Below are 19665 nucleotides of genomic sequence, written 5' to 3' on the forward strand. Positions count from 1 at the left end.
TTGGGAATTTGGGAATTTGATAATTTGGTAATTCGGTAATTTGGAAATTTGGCAATTTAAAAACTTGATAATTGGGGAATTTGAAAATTTGGTAATTCTAAAGTTTAGAAATTTCAAATTTCCAAATAGAAAAATAATTAGGGTAAAAGAAGGAGCTTCCTTTCATTTGCCTCTGGTCCCAGGGAGAGTCTAACCAAGAATCTTCTATCTTCCACAAAAACAAATAAAAAAAGATTTATTTGAATCGGATTCTGTGCTTAAAATAAATGTAACTTTACCTAATTATCAGTTAAAAACTGTTTGCTATAAAACCAATTTATTATACATTCCGCAGAAATGAAGCATTTAAATGTTTAACATAGAAGAGAAATGGAAAACAAATTATATAACCATCGTGAAATTTCAAGCACATGTATATTTTTCAAAACACACTACTTTATAGCTGTAAATAACTTCGCTTCTTTCCTGTTCTTTGAAAACATGAAAAATAGAAAACACATTCCTTCTTTTCAGATCCAAATATAATTCGAGCAACGTAAATAAATTCTTTCTAGGTTAGTCCAGTCGTGAATTAGATTATGCAAATTCGACTGCTTTGTACACGTGAATCGTTTTTCCATTTTTACAATTCCTTTTTTTAAACTGTTATTGTGCTCGACATCGGGCAAACAACGGTGCCTTAGAAGTTGAATAAATTTGTTAACAGGAAAATGAAATTTTCTAGATTCTCATACAATGAAAATTTTATAAATATTGAATTTATAGGGAATTTAGAGATATATTGTAAAATTATATCATATATACAGAGAAACTACTTTCTAAACAGATGCATACTGTCTTGGGTTACGTGGAACGAATAGCGTTCGCAGCTACATCAGGCCTTCAAACCGGAAATCCAAAGAAGCGAATGAAACGACAACGATGCCGTTCTTCAACGAATTCATTCTGACACACGTAAACCGTTCCCTTCCGCAACCAGGCGATACCAATGAAAAATTATCACACAGGATGTTTTATTTTTTCTGCGCTACAAGCCTGTATCAAAAATAAAACATCTCTTACAGAATTCGTCTACAATTAATTCATTAACATAAAAGTATCACAAAATAATACTTATGATACATCAATTTGAAGCTTAGAATTTCATAAAAATTACTATATAAACATTTTATGGATATTCTGAATACAAAATGGCTGATTGCCAATTGTATCAAACAATGACCAATTTTGAAGGATATAAAATATGGTGGAATTTCATGACAGAAAAGTATCGCTAAGTAATATTTACTTTATACAGTCATTTTCAAGAGATTATAAGCTTCAAATTGATATATCATAAGTGCTATTTTGTAATACTTTTATGTCATGAAATTGTCATTAGTCGAGTAAGTTAACATTTTTATAGTAGACTCTTAATATTATACCAAAACTATCATTTCTTTTCTTCGATGCTTTAAGTATTGAAGAATTGAGATAATTAAAAAAGAAAATCAATAAAAGCGGAATTTATTTCTGCTGTTATTGATAGAAGTCGACCGCAGCGGTAACAATGAAAACACGATCAATTAGCAAAGTTCGATCGTCCCGTTAATAATAGGACCGTTCATTGTCGAAGTCATTCAACTTGTAATTATTCCAGTCTAATAATTGCGACGACAAGCGTGGAATCACTGCGCTAGAATTAGCATGGAAGTGATAAGAAGGGAAGAAAAATGTCGAACGATGAGTAGCAGTGACACACGAAGGCTGTACTCTCTAGATAAAGCTCGATTTCAAGAAATGAAACGTAACTCGTACGACAAACCATCAATTACGAGCCATGAATAGACCGTTGAAATGCAACTTGTACATTGAACGACAGTGGCCATCGGTCAGGCCTTGCAATTTGTTAATCGTACGCGTTAGGTGTGTCAAAGGTTGATTCAACTTTCCTTCAATTCATCGCATTCGTTATGCAGTAAAACTTTGATAAATCGTCACTCAAGGGACCGAGAAATTTTGACGACTTAAACGGAGTAAAAACCATGTAAATTTTTAAATGATGACTTATCCGGAGTGACGACTTACGGCGGTTTTAATGTATTTCCTTCGATTAATTTGTCGAACGTTTTTATTGCGAAATGCTGGGAAAATCCTGTTACTTTCGTAGAATCCAACAAGGAAAACAATTGATAATCTGTAAATTCTTAGAGTTTGGAATCATTGAACCCATTCCTTACGGTCATCTCTGCCCGGAACTGTACTTGTATATTTAATAAATTAAAATTATATAATTTTATTTGCAATAATTTTTAATTTCACGCATCCTTGAATAATAAAATTATTCATTCAGAAAATATTTCACAACCTGCACGGGTTTTGTGTTCCTTCGGATGGAAACGGAAAGAGAGAATGTTAAACAATTCTTTTAGCATGATAATAAAACCTAACTCTAGGGTAATCAATTCATTTCCATTTACGAATATGAGTTCCGTGAAACGTTTAAACGTTTCAAGGAAAAGTGGAATGTTTTTATCTTCCTAATATTTCGATCTTCCAAGAATCTTAATGATGACATTAAAACGAAACGTATCGACAGAATTTATTCCCGCAAACAGAATATCCACTTCCATATGCATCTCGATAACGGATATTTCTACATATGTTTATTAAATTAATTTATATCATTTACATTTATATCGCGTTAAACATTTTTCAGTGTTAATAAAAAAAAGAAAGAAAAAAAGGATGGCAGTATTCAATCGATTAAATTACTTTTTTCAAGCAGAAAAAAGAAACAAGGCAATAATGAAGATTTTTCAATGCTTATTAAATTCGCACGTGCAGCTCTGTGGTGAAAATAATTAATTCAAAATGTTGCGTCAATATATCCTGACATTTGATTTTGTCTTTTTCGAAAGAGCGTGTGAATCATACCCTTAATTCAACTTCATATTTTAATCGGACATTAAAATTCACATAACACCTAAACACATGATCGCACGTGTCCCAATCGATGCCATTTTTCATCCGTATTTTAACATATAAAATAAAATGAACAACTGCATCCTAGATTTATATACCGGGTGTTTCGTTAAGTTCTTAAGAGGAAGGAGTATATTTAGCAATGGAAACTGTGATTCGTAGTTTGATCATCTAATTGAGGATGAGAATGTGTTATCTATTAACACGTTTCGTGCCACGTGAATTTTAAGCTGTGTAGTACACGTTTAAATCATAATTCTTGATTGGAATAAAAACGGAAATTATACTGTATTCGTTATGTTTTCATATTGATCAATGAAACTTGATAAAAAAAAAAGTTGTTTTATTCAATTACGTGCAGAATTTTAAAACGTAATTTTACCCTACTGACTGAATAACACAGATCTGCATAAAGTATAATTTTAACCAACCGGCTGTCGATGTGTTAATTAAAATTGTACATTCGCGCGCATAGCAGTCCTCTTTCGGTTAATGGGAATAGTCATACACCTGACGCAATTTACAGTTTAAATTTAACAAACTTAAAGAAATAACTTCGACGAAGTTACATTTGACCATGCTATGGTATTTAAGTGTTAATTGAAAAAGGCCTACTATAGTTAGTCACGTGTTACGCGTTACACAATTACGAGTATTCATCGTTTCCATTACACCAGCGAATGTCCTGCATTCCATCGAAGAATTGAATAAGCAATGTTATCGTCCGATTATAGGAAATCGTTTCTATTAACAGCATCTTGAAAGCTTTCAATTCGAAGAATTTCATTCAATCGTATTTTCATTCATCATCGATAAACTTTATCTAAATTCGAATTACTTCCATTAACTAGGGCAAAGATTAGTACTGCCGACCCAATCGTATATTTTTCTTATTTTTTTACTATACTAAGATTGATCATTTTTAAAATTATCCAATCTGTAAATAATGCACCTTTACAGGTCCATAACTATACACTACTGTACTGTACAGTTGCATGCAACATAGACTTTTCTTGGTTAAGAATAAGCGTAAAGGGAAATGTCTCCCACAGAGACACGTGCGGAGGTCTCTCTAGGGAGGCCTTCCCCTAGAATATCATTTTCCCTAGGGAGGCCTCCCTATTTAATACCGTACACCTAATAAATAAGCTTATAACATTAAAAACCGAGTAATACAAGTTATATTCCATCGGATATATTGAGAAAAATCTGAACGTTAAGGGGTTAAATGTATTTTCGAAGCCATCATTGTTGACGATTCGTACAGTGCTGCCACCAGTCAGTAAAACGGGAGATTCCCGCGACAGGCAAATGAGTCACGCGTACGAGCGGGCTCTCGCGTCTGACGTAGCGTCCTTCCTCTTTCCTCGGTCAGACAAACCGACACTCTCATCCAACGCTAGTCTGACGAAGCGCCAACAATTCCCCTTACCCTGCACGCGTCTTCGCCATGTGGTGGCTCACACGGAGACGGTCGCCAGCTCCCCGCTGCGTCCCCGGAGATACGACAAGAGACTCGACTTGACTCGGTTTAGCTCGCCTTGCCAACCACGAGGAAACCCCGAGGAGCCACCTTTCCCTCTTTGCACCGCCTACCGACTGTTTACCCGGCTCTTTCCCCTCTACTATCCTCTGGTAACCCTACTTCTGCAGCCGAAGCAGTAAACTCGACGGAGATTCGCGTCGTTCCGAGTTGCGCCGCTTCGATGGAGCGGTGAACGGGTGATTAGGTCACGCACCCCGTGCGTCGCCGTCTATCTGCCCTAGGCCGTTCACGGCCGTGTGTGTCCACGGAATTCCCCGTTGTTTTTCGAGAGCCACGGATCTCCTCTCTCTACACCTATTATACCACCACTCTCAGACCACGCTTTTCTATATAACATATATATATATACCGTACAGCGTTAGAATGCACCGCTCTCGTGATTCACGAGTTTCATAGTTTATTCCCGTACAACGTTTCGACCGACATGTACACCTCGGTCCAACGAGAGCTTTCTTTTTGGTTAAGGGTTAGAATAGAGAGAAGAGCCTTCTACTATTTGTTTCTGGTTTCTAGGGGAACTTAAGAAAAAATTCCTATACATTTTCTCCTTAAAGATTATCGTGTCTCTGGTATGGGTAGATCTATCCAAATCGATTCCAACATGTTAATCGAGGGGAAATTTAAGTTATACGTTGTTCTATATATAATTTTGTAAATTTAGTTAGTAGGTTAAGTTTAATTGATGTACTTTGTAATATTATAAAAGTTGACACAATAAAGAATCTTTCAAACATCAACAGTTTCCTGCAAACGCAAATACTATAAACGACGATTATGAAGAGTGGTTTTACCAGGAAATTTCCACAATGGTTAAAGACACTCAAGTATGCTGGTAGATTACCACTGGACATTAAAGATACTCCACAGATAAAGCAGTAGCTAAAAATAAAGCACGTTCCTCGTTTCGCGATTTCGTCAATAAAAATGGCATTTCTTTTACATACTGTAGTATCATATTTCATGATATCTCAAATAAAACTATTAGAGAAATTTGTTAACCATATCAAATATTAAGACGTAAGCGCTAACCATTTTATAAATTAATAATAATTAAAGCTTGCAGGAGTAACCCTTTAACACTGTTGACCTTTATTTTTTCACATGATTCCATAAATAATTGATAGTTTCTATCGCTCAGATTAGTTTTTATCATTTGAAAACTTTATATAGCCATAGCTGTTATTAGCAATACATTAACAATGTCCAATGTACTGGTTGAACAACCCTTTTGAGACTGATTGCACTGTTTGCAATAAATTCACTTGTAGAGTGTAGCCATGCAGAAAATTCAATGGTCGTAAAAATTCCAGATATGTATCAAATCGTGTTAATGAGTTTCTCCTTTAAGTAATCTCTTTTATTTATATTTTATCAAGCGGAACGTCAATGCAAACAGGCGGAAACTCGTAAAACAGCTTTGTAATACTTTTTTCAAATATTTCTATGATCCTTAACGAATATCTTTTCCTTTCTAAACTCCTACTTTTAGACGGTGCGATAATTTCACGAAATATGAAATCTCATTCCGATGAAAAGTTCACGTTTTAGGAAAGCGGAAATATAAGAGAAACGGGAAGAATTGTGTCAATCCGTTGAAGCCGTCAAAGTTATACGACCGTTAAGCAGTTTCGACGAAAAGGAAAAAAGAAAAAAGTGCATTCAACTCTTTTAAGCTTGTTACAAGATCGTAACCTCTTACGGTATCGCTCAATGAATCTAACAGGGTCCTTCAGATTTACGATAAGGAAAACTCTTAGTTTTTTACATAGTAATCAATTACATGACGATGTACAAATTGGGTGTCGTGTAATTTGCGATACAACGGGAGAAAATTCATGTACACGCGCGATCAAAAGACTTCCCTAGGGAAAAAATGGCGACATAGGGGAAGGAAGAATTTTCAAAATCTCAATTTGAATGATATTGATATTAAAAGTCATTTTTAATTATTGAATATTATAAAATTTAGTGTATAACAAATTTTCCCTAAGGAAGTTATATTGTACAACAGGTCTGCACGATCTGATGCCCTATGGGGCAATTATTTCGACGCCTAACCTGAAAGAGCAGTTGCCATATGGTAAAGCAACGCTCCTACGAGAAACCAGTGACCACGTGTGACTTTTAGCAGACTACAGTGTTACAAATGTCAAACGTCTCGAGTTAGAAAGAAATCGAACGTCGAAAGAGCAGGAAAGAAAGTAAGCAGCCTACCACTCCTTTTAACGGCTTCTGACATCATGGCTGACGATCGTTGCCCGAGGCTCTGCCCACGGGCAACGCTAACTACCTACTATCCGAAAGGTAACAGTTTATACGTACACGTTTCCCGTGAAGAATTTCGAAAATGTTTAACATACTTCATTGTTAACTTTGCATTAATATGTTCCCCTTTTAAGGATTTTCTTTAATTATTCGTTAATCGACACTATCGCCATATGGTGAATGAAAATGTTAATTTGTGATAATTTTGAAATAATATCATTACTATCGCATTATTCTTAGTGTCGATTTCTCTTTCAAATAGTAATAATTTTATAAAAGTGAGAAATAGAAAAAATCAAACGGCGATGGAAAGTAGGTTAACATTGAAAGAAACGTTGGAATTTCATAGTAGGCTGAAATACAAAATGGAGAATTCCAAGAATTCCAATTGATTCGGTATAATTTCAGTTTTATACGGTGCTCGGAGATCGGCCGTTCATGTCACCTACAAGAATGGTGCGTAGCTTAGGTATCTTTCTGGTGTAGCATGAAAATAGCCAAGTGTACTTGGAATATCGCGCGGCCTACGCATTAGGCATGCTACAACGGCGTTCACCAAGCGTCCGCACAAGCGCGAGCAAGAACACGAGAGAGAGAGTGAGAGAGATTGCCGATTCCTGCGGGAAGTGGGGGAATACGTACGAGGGAAGACCGTTGAGGAAAAAGAAAGAAACAGAGTGCGAACAAAGAAAAGGATAAAATATCAAGAGGAGGGAGAAAGGCCGCGGAGTAGAGACAGGTAGATAAATGTGGTCTACGGGTAGGAAGGTAGAGGACGGACGACGCTGTTGTCGCCTCGTGTCTGTTCAGTGTACCGGGTCAGAAACGAACAAGGGAACAATTGCGAGAATCAGCTGCAGAGGGGTAAAAAGAAGAGGAAAACTAAAAAAGAGGATGGTAGAGAGCAGGTAAAAAGGGGATTAATAAAGATGAGAAGCAAAGAGTACACTGGCCAGCGTGTTTTCCCCAAGGAAGGAAGATTCTACCACTCGGTTTACGAGGGTACACTGATCAATTTGAAGAAAATTTTGTAAATATAGAAAGTTATGTATGATGAAAATAACTTTCACATTTTCTAAGGGTAAAACCAGTGCCGGAGCTTTCTTCTGTACTGTCTTTTCCCTAAGGAAGACCGGCATGCTTGGTGCTGTAGAAATAGTATGGACAGGAAAGATTTGAGAAAGTTTCAGATATCTACCTTTATATGGAGGGTGATTTGTAAAATGTTTCATTTAAAATCAGCGAACTGAAGTCAGTGTCTTTGTCTGAGCGTGGCTGTTCCGTGTCTGAACGGATAATATAAAGCAACCTTTATACGTAAGAGAGAGATATGGCAGGAGACAGGAGACAAGAGCGATTCATGAAAAGGAAAGACAGGATAAGGAGAGGGGGAAGAAAAAGAGGGCGAGACATAAAGAGAGAAGGAAAGAGAAAGAGATAAGAGGTTAAAAGAAGAGAGGAATAGCTCATGGTTCACCTGTCGTCATGGCAACGCCGCTTCGCCGCTCACTTGTTACTCTATCGGCATAGCTCGGCCCTCGGTCCTCTCGCAGCCTCCGCAGGAATACGAACGCGAGTCACGATCCATGGTGGGACACAGAGTCGCGACTCCTCTCTCGTTATCCACTTACCAGCGCGTCAATCTGTTTGCTATGCAAATCCCGTCCGACCGGTGCTGACGTAGACGGCAACACCAACGCAGAAACGGGTTCGTCAACGATATCTCCTACTAACACACTTAACAGCGAGCAGTTAGTCATTGCCCGCGAAGCACACACGTAGAAAATATAATTGGCTACCACGACGGACCACGCAGCAATTCCACACGGGTTCTCCTTTTAGCCCCACCACTATCTCTGTTCGGCAACACCGATATCGAGTCCACTACACAACTCTTTTACCACTACGAATACTACTCTGACAGAGATATTGCTGTTGCGTTACTACTACAATTACTACTGCCAGCAGTAATATATATCACCAACACACTAACGGCACCGTATCGGTAAACGCACTGCAAACTCCACAAACGAATTCCCCTTACGATTTTACACGGCTCCACGATTCTCGGCCTGACGTCATTGGCGCCTAATCCCGACGTATTTCGCGTACCATTTCATCACGTACTGTCGAACGGGCACCTCATGCCTCTCTTCGTTTCTTTCTTTCTTCAATGAAATACAATACAATGTAACGTATTACAACAAGATTTCGAACAGTCTCGATTCGAATATATCACTTTTATCACGTAAATCTTCGGTAGCGTGAACGTGTCGCGTATCGAGCGTTCGATCCGCGCCGTTCGCTCGGCACAGACTCAAACCGCTTTCAACCGCGTCTACTCCGTTATTGCTCATCACTCTTCCTACAACATAATTCCCGTTCGACGCCACTATATACAACGCACAGTTTACACACGTTTCTCTCTATTCATCACCACTCTTCCTATATTTATATATCAACGAGCTTGTTTCTTTTTTTTTCCCTACCAAAAGAAAATGGTTGGTAGTTGTGGTTGCTTATGTCGCGGAACGGGCGCGCGCTCTCCTACCGGGTCTTCAACAAGTGATCGCAGCAGCAGTAACAGAAGAAGCGGCGGCGGCGACGACGAATCGGTAGCTCGTCGTTCCAGGGTCGTTCGTCGGCGTATAGGTGGCACAGCACGCGCATGCTACACGTCCTGACGGCGTTGTTATTGTTGCGTAACTGGCAGCCCGCTAAGCCGAGTGTGCCTGCTCTGCTGCTGCTGCTGCTGCTGCTGCTGCTGCCAGCAGCCGAAGAGAGAGAGAGAAAGAGAGAGAGAGAGCGAGGTAACCAGCAGCCGTGGGTGAGCCAGTGGGCGAGTATCTCCTACGAGAGAGCAGTGAGCGTGCGAGCAGTGCGCCGTCTGGCGTGGCTGACGACAGTCTACTGCCTTCCGAGAACCACGAGGCGATTCCGTGTATCGAACGCGCACTGCCAACCCACCGAAGGGATGGACGCGGACCATCAGAGTGGGGGATCCTTTTCGGACGAGAGGGGAGGGACCGACGGCTGAGACAACGTAAAGGTTCATCCACAATCTGAACAATCATTTCGTACGCTCTCACTCTACTGTTACGCTGTTCAATTGTAACGGGTTCAACGTTTTTAACATCCATATGGATTCCTGGTACTTGTAATTGAAATATACAATGATAGGCTGAATACCAGAATATTTATGTTTACAAAGGGATCTTCGCATGAACGCCCAACGTAGGCTTCTTTTAGCTAAAGGTAAGTGTAAGGAGAGTAGCCTCCCACTACCTGCCGTTGATCTTGGGAGAGCCCTGCGAGCCAGGTAGAGTATTGTTTCAGTTGCCATAAACTCACGTCACCCGTGACGCGCTTATCTGTGTACCTGTTTCATCATAACTCACAGTATGATAGGTTTTTCTTTTTTTAATGTACATCAAGTAGAAAGTACGTGTGGATGGACATTAATACTGTTCGGTATGAGAAAGTCTGGCGAAGAAGCGATACTTGACTACAGAACTATGTAGAATCCTCAGGGACGCACTCAGTTTCACGCTCTTTGATCCGTGCTTCATATTCGTAGATAATAAGCCTATTAACCGTGGCCTTGCGCCGTTGCAGTAATATATAAATGAAAAATCGAGAAAATACCTTGACTCCGCACCGTTGCTTCGTCTCGCGTCACGCGTGTTCTCCGAGGTGATTTATTTCATGGATATTGTCTCGGCGTCATCGTATGAACTATGAATGAGCCGTATAACGAGTTTGTTGATTTTTGCAGTTTCATTTTACATCCTTAGCAATCGTAATTGATTTTTTCGTTTGCAAATAAACGACGTGTTCGAACTTCGAATGTTACCAATGAATTTTTACTATAAACGTACGTTATTTTAACACGTTAATTGGTACCGCTCTAACGAAGCATTGCATGCAATTCTTACACCCTTAATACGATTATTAGTTAATGTACTATCATTATCGTGGCTTATCATTGAAGGATAATCAAACATAGGTATGATTAACAGTTATGCCACGTAAACCATAGGCATACTCTCAGTTATGCACCTTAATCGATCGTATCTGATATCTAATACCGCACGGTGTACGTAGTTATTCCATGGTCAATTAACTTCAGGGAAAGATTCCAAACGCAACAAGTTACTTCATTTTATTCATTGATTTCTCAATGAGGTTTATGAATCGATTCAACGATTTTGCATTTCCTTCTTGGAAGTATTGAAATTTAAGATACCAAACGGTACCATTTTTCCAGGAACAAGCGTCAATGCACTTTTCTCAATTTACCTATCTAGCGTTAAGCCAGTTGGAAGAATGACAGTGAAACCTTTCTATTTCTTATTCACTTTCACGGTTAAGGCATTTTCCTTCGTTCGTCCCTACCGAAGAACGACGGCTGTAGAGGTCATTTCCCTGAAAACCGTCCTTCCGGGACTGGCAGACGTATGTATCTACCAGATAGCAGGCGTCTCCCTAACACGAGCCTCGAACGATGAAACATCGTTGGGGCAACACCTAGAATACTGCCCTTGGCTTTTGCCGATCCGAAATAGATAAGGAAGATTATCAGAAGGGATTCCTGTTTGCCCGCCATTCCCCTGCTATCAATGTTTATAACGGAACGTGCACCCAGGCGTCAAGCCAACAGTAATAAATACTGCGGCCGATTTTTCACTTTTTCCTTCGTATCTTCCATGATAAGTGTAATTCTAGCCACGGATACTCCAATTTTCGGTTGAAATTTATGGCAACAATAAAATTCTAAGAAAAGCGGGAATGCCGCGAATGTCTTATCATTTGGTCAGCCGACAGTAGGTCAGAATTTGTCGAGTATTCTCTCGAGGTGCTCTACCGAGATCTTCGTAAAAGGATGTTACGTATTCGGTACGCGAATGCACGATTCGAAATCGAAATTTTTACTAGCAATAACAGGGTCGATTTTACAAAAGCCGAGCTAAATGAAATTATTGAAATTATCGAGAAGTTTAGATAGAAAGTTTCTTCTCTAGCAAGGAAACGGAGAGAAGACGAAGAAAAGCGTCGACCGTTGATCGCCGGAGTCAACATAGCCAACCAGTCAGGCCAGAAGGTTCCAGCTTGTGCCCGATCGGAGTTGTAAAGGAGCCCGACTGTTGTTCTCCTGAGACGTTAGGACATTCCACGAAATGCTCTGCTGTTCTACTCCTCCCTGTACTTTTCCCCTCTTTACCACTTCTTCTTCGACCGACGGTTTCCTCTCGTTCCCTGATCATCGCAAGCCCCATAAGGAGGACGCCCCGAGCGTAGCGATGGGACTAATCCGCCATAGAAAACCAGTTGACAAATTTTCTCCACCAGAGTGATGTAACAGGGTTGTAAATGATAGCCTCGAAAAATAGCGCCGATTGATCTTGAGAATCGTATACGGGCCCGCCGTATTCAGCGTGACATCATATGACGCCATCCGTGCCGCGAGCTTCACCGTACGTTGTCACGTGACTCCTCCAAGCTGTTGCGTAAGAACGTACCTTTACTTGCCATCGACGATTAGTGGAATTCCCTCTCGCCTCGACCACTTACGTAAGGATCTATCAAAATTTCGCGATTATCGATGATGCTCTATTTACCTGTTACGTTGACGAACTCCAGCGATCGATCACCTATCCTACTCGAGAGAGGACCTTGAAGCTGAAAACCGCAGGTGGAGTGGATTCTTTCTGGTGAACTGTTCGTACACCTGCCAGCTGTCCCCCTTAAGGGGACAAATTCCTTGGTTACGTTATTAAATAATGTATGCACTAGGAACTATACACGTGTATGAAGATATTATTCGATAAGAAAATATGACGATTTAATTGATATTTCAGATACGCTTTAAATTATTTCACGATAGCATTGTTGTAAACCGACCAGTTATTATCAGTCAACCGATTTTGATCTGAAATTTCACGAGTAAATCCGCACCGCGTCAAGTACGTATTTATCGAATGGTCATCAATAACGTCGAAATTTCCTGTACATATTTTTAAATACACGATTTTACAAATGTATTTATTCGGTTTTAAAGTGCTCATACGTGTTGCGAACATTAAGACTCGCGAAAAATTATGAATATTCAATAATATGTTTACTATGAGCGTTGAGTAATATGTTATTGTTACTTGGAATTACTTGACTTGTAAATTCTAAGACGATTGTCCCGAAAATGATGAGAACCCTGGTAAAAATGGCGGCACGCACCGCGCGTATTTTTATTTGCCGTACGCATTCTCGATGTCTTCGACAATTTTTGATTATACGCTCCGTGAATCACGTTTCCAGCACTTATTTTCTTCTTTCTTTTTTCCCCTCTTTTTCCTTCCAATTCGAGTGCCTACGTACCGAATATTTTGCTCGTTCATGCGTTCGGTGAGTCACGCCGTGAACGCACACACAAGCGATCGTGCAGTCTCGTTCGAATCAACAACACTCGTTGAATTCGCAAAGAACCTTCGATACGATACGACGTATTGCACACAAATCTCACGCCTCTATTATCGAATGAATTTCATGAAAGTCAACAACTGGATGATTTAAGCGTATAAAAAGGTACGCGTTAAAATTCGTCTCGATCGCAGCTGAACGTCGGTTAGTTCACGCTGCACCTGTTACATGGCGGGAAATTTGAATGGCGAATATCCTAAAGCCGCATTCACACCAAAATAACGTAACAGGTTATACGGTAAATTTATAAAACTTGCTAAGCTACGTCTATATCACGTAACAAAACAAATAGAAATTGATAATAAAAAAAATTGTCTATATGAAAATTAAGATAATAAAACAAGGAAAATAATAGTGTCAAGTAAAATAATTTTCTGTGATCCTTACCGATACTTGATGGATAACAGAAAACTTATTGCATTTGTTATTTAACGTAATGTTATATAGCATTTATAATAAATTTCCTATTTAGTGTATTGGTGGTTTTAAATCGTTTTCACAGATTTTTAGAGAGTCCATAAAAGCGTTAAGGCCGAGAAGAGGATTCAGCAGAATGATGACGAGCATTTGTCACGCAGATGGGTTATCGTGTTGCGAAACTTCAGAAACGATGACAGAAATACAGACACTCGAGATACATATGTTTGCGTTGAGCTACACTTTTTCCAACTTTTGATTAACAAGTGCTTTAATTAGTCGTCACGTATGAAGAAAATTTCGACTCGAGTTATACATATTTTATGAGTCAACAAAGATATTAATTCGAGTTTTAGCACTTGAAAGATAACGCGTGATTTCTTTGGAGCCAGATATTGTATTTCGAAGAATTTTATTGTTGCAAAAAATGATCGTCTTATCTGAACTTAATCGTATCTCCTTGTTTATTTGAGCTATTTAATTTAGCGCCATGATAGAACACCATATGTCAATAATTATTTTAAAAATAATTTATATCTTAATTCAAATTTGTAATGAATTCTTAAATACAATTACAATATTCAAAAAATATCCTTTGATTATTAACTGATTCTAATCTAATTAGCAAATGAACAGTATTAATTAAGAATCCCATCGTAACGCTTGGTGTATTGGTATTTATTGAAAACGTAGCCTAATGTTACTCCTATTTTTAATCCCAGATGATCAAGTACATCAACCCGTGTGTACTTTTCACTTTTGCACTTTATCAATCATTTTTGAAGACTGGAGGCTTACGAAGGAAAACAATGAATACAGGCAAACCGTTACATCTCCAGATAAGCAGAGATGTGCAGATAAGCTTGTCGTTTGGCACACAGATATCCCTCGAGCCTATTTGTTCTCCATTGATATCTAGCGTTATCTGCACCCACCTTTCATTTTCTTCTTATTCTATTATTTAACCTCGTATCGACAACATCGTCATTAACGACGATCTTTGATCCGCAATCTTTTCAATTGCACAACTACTATTAGGCTGTCGACACCTTTAGCTCGGGCATAAGACCTCATAAGACGTGAAGGGGCAATTTAAAAATACCAAAAAGTCAGTTACGAAGTTTACGAGGTATTAAACTTCTGTACGTCTCTAAAAACTGTTTTCATTGTTCACTGATAACGATGTGACTCCTTTGCCTTATCAGCTTTCTCGTAGCCTATTACACCATATTTAGTTACGTTCTCGACGTTTACTCGAATGGTGTGCAATGCTATGCACTTTTTCATCACACTAGGAATCGTCATCCAGTCGTTAACGACGGTGACGCAAATCACTGGCTGTTACTGTTTTTTGTTGATTTGTTATTCTCAGAAAACTCGTGCGTATCTCGGTAGCTGGATTAAATCAGCGCGGATCGCAAATTTGTTCTATCCGTCTACGCAGCGGTAATAAACGATCATCGAAATTTCTATTAGCTATTCGCGATGATAGGTAATAGAAATAAGCTTCGACGATGGTGAGGAAAGTTATTGACCCATCGCGTACAAACGAATCGATTTATAGATATCCACGCTTTTTCGAATCCGTTCGATTTTTATCCTGCTTTTCGAACAATTATACCAATCAATTACGGCTTCGGTGTCACCTGTCGCATGTCATTTCGCTGTCCAATTATCCTGCTGGCGAGTGTCGAGAACGAACGGGGTTCAACGGATTCCTCGGAAGAAACGTAGAACGATGCCAGGACGAAAATAGGAGACGTAGGATGTTGCTTTGAATATTTCACCAGCATCCAGATCTACGAACGCTTCTCGCGTTATCTCTATAAGAGGAATACGAATTCGTCGACAAACTTTCGAGTGTTTTTTCTTCTTCGTTGTATATCCTCGGAATGGATAATAATTTCTAAAAAAGAATTACTGCAAAATTCATTCCCCAATCTAATCCACTTCTTAAGTATTTATGCAACAGTATTTATCAATGATAATGGTGTAGGATTTAATATCGTGGAACAATATCACTTTCGGTTATCTTGACTGGAAGGCCTGTGACTCATCGTAATTTGGCAGAGAATAATAATCCATCTATAAGCTGATAAGATTCGATTTCAACTACAATCACTTTTTTTCATTTGCAATTAGTACACAGTGGATCTATGTTTATGAAATTGTTGATTTTCTTAAAAATCTGTTGAAACAACGGTTGGGGTTGCTGGGTCCACTGTGCAGGGATTCGAACAGTAAATTATGCGATCGGGTCAGAAGGGACGCCGGGTTCTCTCGGCACTCTTCTCCCCCTGTGTTCTGCCATCAAACCCTTCTTTTATTCTTCCTACTCTCCGTTATATACCTGCAGCGAACCTTCGTTTTCTTGGGACGCAAAGCGGGTTGTTCGGTTCGCTTCGCAGATGCCATGCCAAGACAAAGACCTCTCCTCTCTAAGCCCGGCCTTTACGGGAAGTGTATCCCGGAAAAATCTTGAAATTTTTCCGGGAATCTACCTGCCTTCTAGACTCTGATGAGACGGACGGGAAATCGTTCTTCTTTGTCGAACGATTTCTACCGAGACGAAGGAACGTTCGTCTTACCAGGAATAGAAAATCAGCTAAGAGACAAGGGAGCCTTAAGCCTTATTCCTCTGTATTTTTTCTTTCCTTCTTTGAAATATTAGTCTTGGAAATTTGTTAAAGAGATTCACTAATTTTATATAGGTGACGAGTTCCTATAGAAATTCAAGCGTCTCTAAAATATTTTTGAATAATTTAAAAAGAGAATGCAATTTATATGCCCCCTTTCATAAACGCTAATGGTGAACTTGCTTTATGAAGCACTAACTGATAATACATTCTACTATTGTACTTTTGATTACGTATTTCTGATTCCCGTATTCCAACTCACAGCCAGTCATTGAGAGGAACCGAAATAAAAAGCAACGAACCGGACGCGATAATTGATATCGCGTTGCTGCTTTGTTCTTTATCATACCGCGTGGGTGAAATTGCTTTTCATTCATTCGTCTTTTTCCCTGCCAACGGATATTGTGCAAAATTAATAAATAATACATGCCGAGATTGATTAATTCCGTGCTTATTGGATCGATACCGTGTTCAACTTATAATTTATTCTTACCTAAGACCTGTAATTTTCTTCCTTCAGAATTTATAGTAATGCATTTTCTAGGTACAGTATGTAACCATGCTTACAGATAAATTACAATTGAATGAACATTTTGATTTCAATCTATTTTAGGAGTTTGAAATTATTCTCCAGTATAGCCAGATAAAAATCTATGGGAATGGATTTTCTAGAGTTTCGAAGTTCAACTATAGCTGTACACTCGCAATCAAATCAGGTTTCCCCAGGAAAAATGACGATGTCCGGGTTCTCACCCTTCCCCGTAGGCATCCCCGAGGGAAATGACAGTGCAGCAAATGGAGCCGCATATATATAGGGGCCTGGCCCTATCACGTGGGTGCAAGCGTTTACGCGGGAAAATTCAAATCGATATTTATCTATTATTCATACTTCTTAGTTACCTACTAAATTGTATAATAATTAATAATTAAAAATTATATTATTTTTTTCCTAAATTACTTTAAATATTAAATTTAAGATTTCGAGAATTCTTGCTTCCCCTATATCGCCATTTTCCCTAGGGAATCCTGATTTGACCGCGAGTGTACACACGTAGGAACAGGTAACACGATCTCGTCAGTACAGGATCGTGTCTCCCTCGCGATGGCGGATCTTCCTTTGGAAGAAGCGGGATATTGAAACGAGGAGACAAGGGAAAGAGAGAGGAAGATAATACGTTCGCAAAGTATGATAGAAGAAGAAGAAGAAGAAAGAGAGGGATTGGAGAGAAGCGGCGTCCGGTAAAAGAAGGGATGATAAAAAGGGCCAGGAGAATAATAATAAAGAGACAAGGAGGCAAGATAATGTACGGCGTCGTGCTAGCGTCCATTCATGCTTTTTATTCGTTAGGTGATTAAACCTCGCAGACCGGCCAACCTCGTATCTCACCTTGCCTCACCTGCCTTCCTTTCTTCGTCCTTTTCTTTCTCTTTCTGGTGCCGGTTCTCAACCGATGACGTATACATCGATACGCACACTAACGCGGTACAGACTCTCGATATATCGCCGCAGACGAAGATGACGAAGTGGTACGTTAATTTGAAAAAACTTTTCACGAGGCGTGAAATTCAAAGAGATTACAATACTTTTGTAAAATAACGAAAATTTATTTTTTCCACCTATCGACCGAGGTTCCTCCTTGAAAAAACCCTCCGATCCTTATTACCGAAGGGCGAAGGTACGTCGGTGTTTGTCCTTTGCAAAAACCCATCGGGCAGACAGAGATCTTTGGATAAGAGCGATATTGAATCGGACAGGAGGCCGAACGGAAACGAAGAACGGAGTGGATGATTCCGGGCAGGATCGTCGGAAAAAGAGAATCTCTCGAGAAAGGTAGGAGGGAAGGCATAGTTGGTTCAGAGGCTGTGTCAATGTGTCAGAGAGACGGTTTTCGTGTCGGGGTTGCCTTTTATGTCCATGTAATGTGGGACCTGAAGGAACTCCTTCGAGGAAGAAGTGGGGCCTGCTCACAGGCCCCCTTCTACCATCCTTGCCTGGCCTAACCACCGGCTCTCTCACCCTTTCTTCCTCGTACGGCCTTCTTGGCAACCCGACAGCACAACATTTCGCCTTCATCCACATGGCCCCGCCTATATTTACGAGCATAAAGTAACGTTCGTCCTTTTTTTTTTTTATTTTTATTTTCATTTTCATTTTCCTTTCTCGGAGATAATTTATTATACCCTTCTGGTTCAGTTGTAATTTTGCAAATTTTTCAAATTTCTTCACTTTTACTATTCTTTGCTCTATCTTCGTCTACCACATCGAATCGTTCGCTCTTGATAATACAGCTTCAAGATTCCCCGAAGGAGCGACTTTCCTCATTCCGATTCTATTTTATCCAGCCGAGTATTATCGAGACACGGGGTGGAACTGGATCGGTGCATCAGCGGAATATCAAAGAGTTTCTTGGCGAGTAGTCCGAAGGATGCCAACGGTTGTAAGAACACTTGAATGGAGCCACGGTTAGAACCGGTATTCCAGGCTGCGGTCTCCAGTGCCGTCGTTTAGGATCTCGCAGAAGGGGGATCCGTTTCGAGGAAGCGGTTGTCGATTGGAAATCGTATGTGCCGCCCGTTGAATGGACGAGATCTTTCTCATCCCTCTCTCCCTATGCGCGGAGCCCCATGTATTTTTTGCCTCTCTTTCACGATTTCTCGTTCCCTACGGTTCACCAGACGCGTGCGATTGATGCTGCACCCCGCGTTTACCTTTCTTCCCTTTCTTTCCAGGCTTTTTTTTTTTCTTCTTTTCTTCCAAGGATCCAGTTTTCGTTGCTGTTGGACTCGACCATTGATCCATTCAATTTTTTCATTTAGATCATGTACCATTTTAATTGATCGAGCACCACATTAATTTGCTTTGCAATTCTGTGTAAATGGAAGAACAAAGAACAAAGCACCGCCATTATAATTGTGGAACTCGTGCTTTCGTCCAAGAACGTCCCTTTTCGTGGAAGAGACATCGGATCGCAGGATTTTGCGGCCATGAATTACCGAACGGGATTCCAGAGCAAATCCTGACGCGCGGGGAATATCTTCTTTCTTTTCCATCGGGAGAAGACCGATTTTGTCTCGATTCGCTCCTCGGCGATCGCCTTTACACGGATTCCATCGACTAGTTCAGGCATTCCGATGATTTCGTACCCTTTACGACTATCCAGCATCCAGATTCGACCCTAGAGTTCTACGAATTGCACGACGTTTATGATCGAGCACGCGATATCGAGTTGACGATACGGAGCGTGGATCCATTTAAAAAAAGCAACTGGTTCGAGGAAAAGTCGAAGCCAAGGTGAGGGAAACGATCGCAAGGGGTGGGAAAGACCGGTTTCCAAGAATTGGCCGGCAAATTCGGTTGAGCCA

The 19665-nt window shown here is 39.8% G+C and overlaps 2 protein-coding genes across 5 annotated transcripts in view; one reads left to right on the forward strand and one right to left on the reverse strand.

The window, feature by feature from the left end:
* LOC117608465 (uncharacterized) overlaps positions 1 to 19665 on the reverse strand; it is a 41049-nt gene that overhangs the window by 9158 nt on the left and 12226 nt on the right. The window contains exon 1 of one of the 4 annotated variants that reach the window (XM_034333641.2): positions 8407 to 9488. The exons of 1 other annotated variant lie outside the window; for it this stretch is intronic. Coding sequence is in view for 1 of the 3 variants with exons in the window: in XM_034333638.2 (XP_034189529.2) it covers positions 8253 to 8262 (10 nt within the window). In the remaining 2 variants the exon portion in view is untranslated. Of the gene's footprint in view, positions 1 to 4396; positions 7478 to 8252; positions 9489 to 19665 lie in introns of those variants that run through there. 2 more of the 4 variants (XM_034333638.2, XM_034333642.2) reach the window with 2 other exon arrangements.
* LOC117608682 (uncharacterized) lies at positions 16239 to 19119 on the forward strand. Its single transcript, XM_076690968.1, has 3 exons — positions 16239 to 18302; positions 18592 to 18704; positions 18746 to 19119. The coding sequence occupies exons 1-3, from the start codon at positions 18088 to 18090 to the stop codon at positions 19117 to 19119; spliced, it is 702 nt and encodes a 233-aa protein (XP_076547083.1). The 5' UTR covers positions 16239 to 18087.

The sequence above is a fragment of the Osmia lignaria genome, chromosome 2 (assembly GCF_051020975.1).
Source record: "Osmia lignaria lignaria isolate PbOS001 chromosome 2, iyOsmLign1, whole genome shotgun sequence".
Classification (NCBI taxonomy): domain Eukaryota; kingdom Metazoa; phylum Arthropoda; class Insecta; order Hymenoptera; family Megachilidae; genus Osmia; species Osmia lignaria.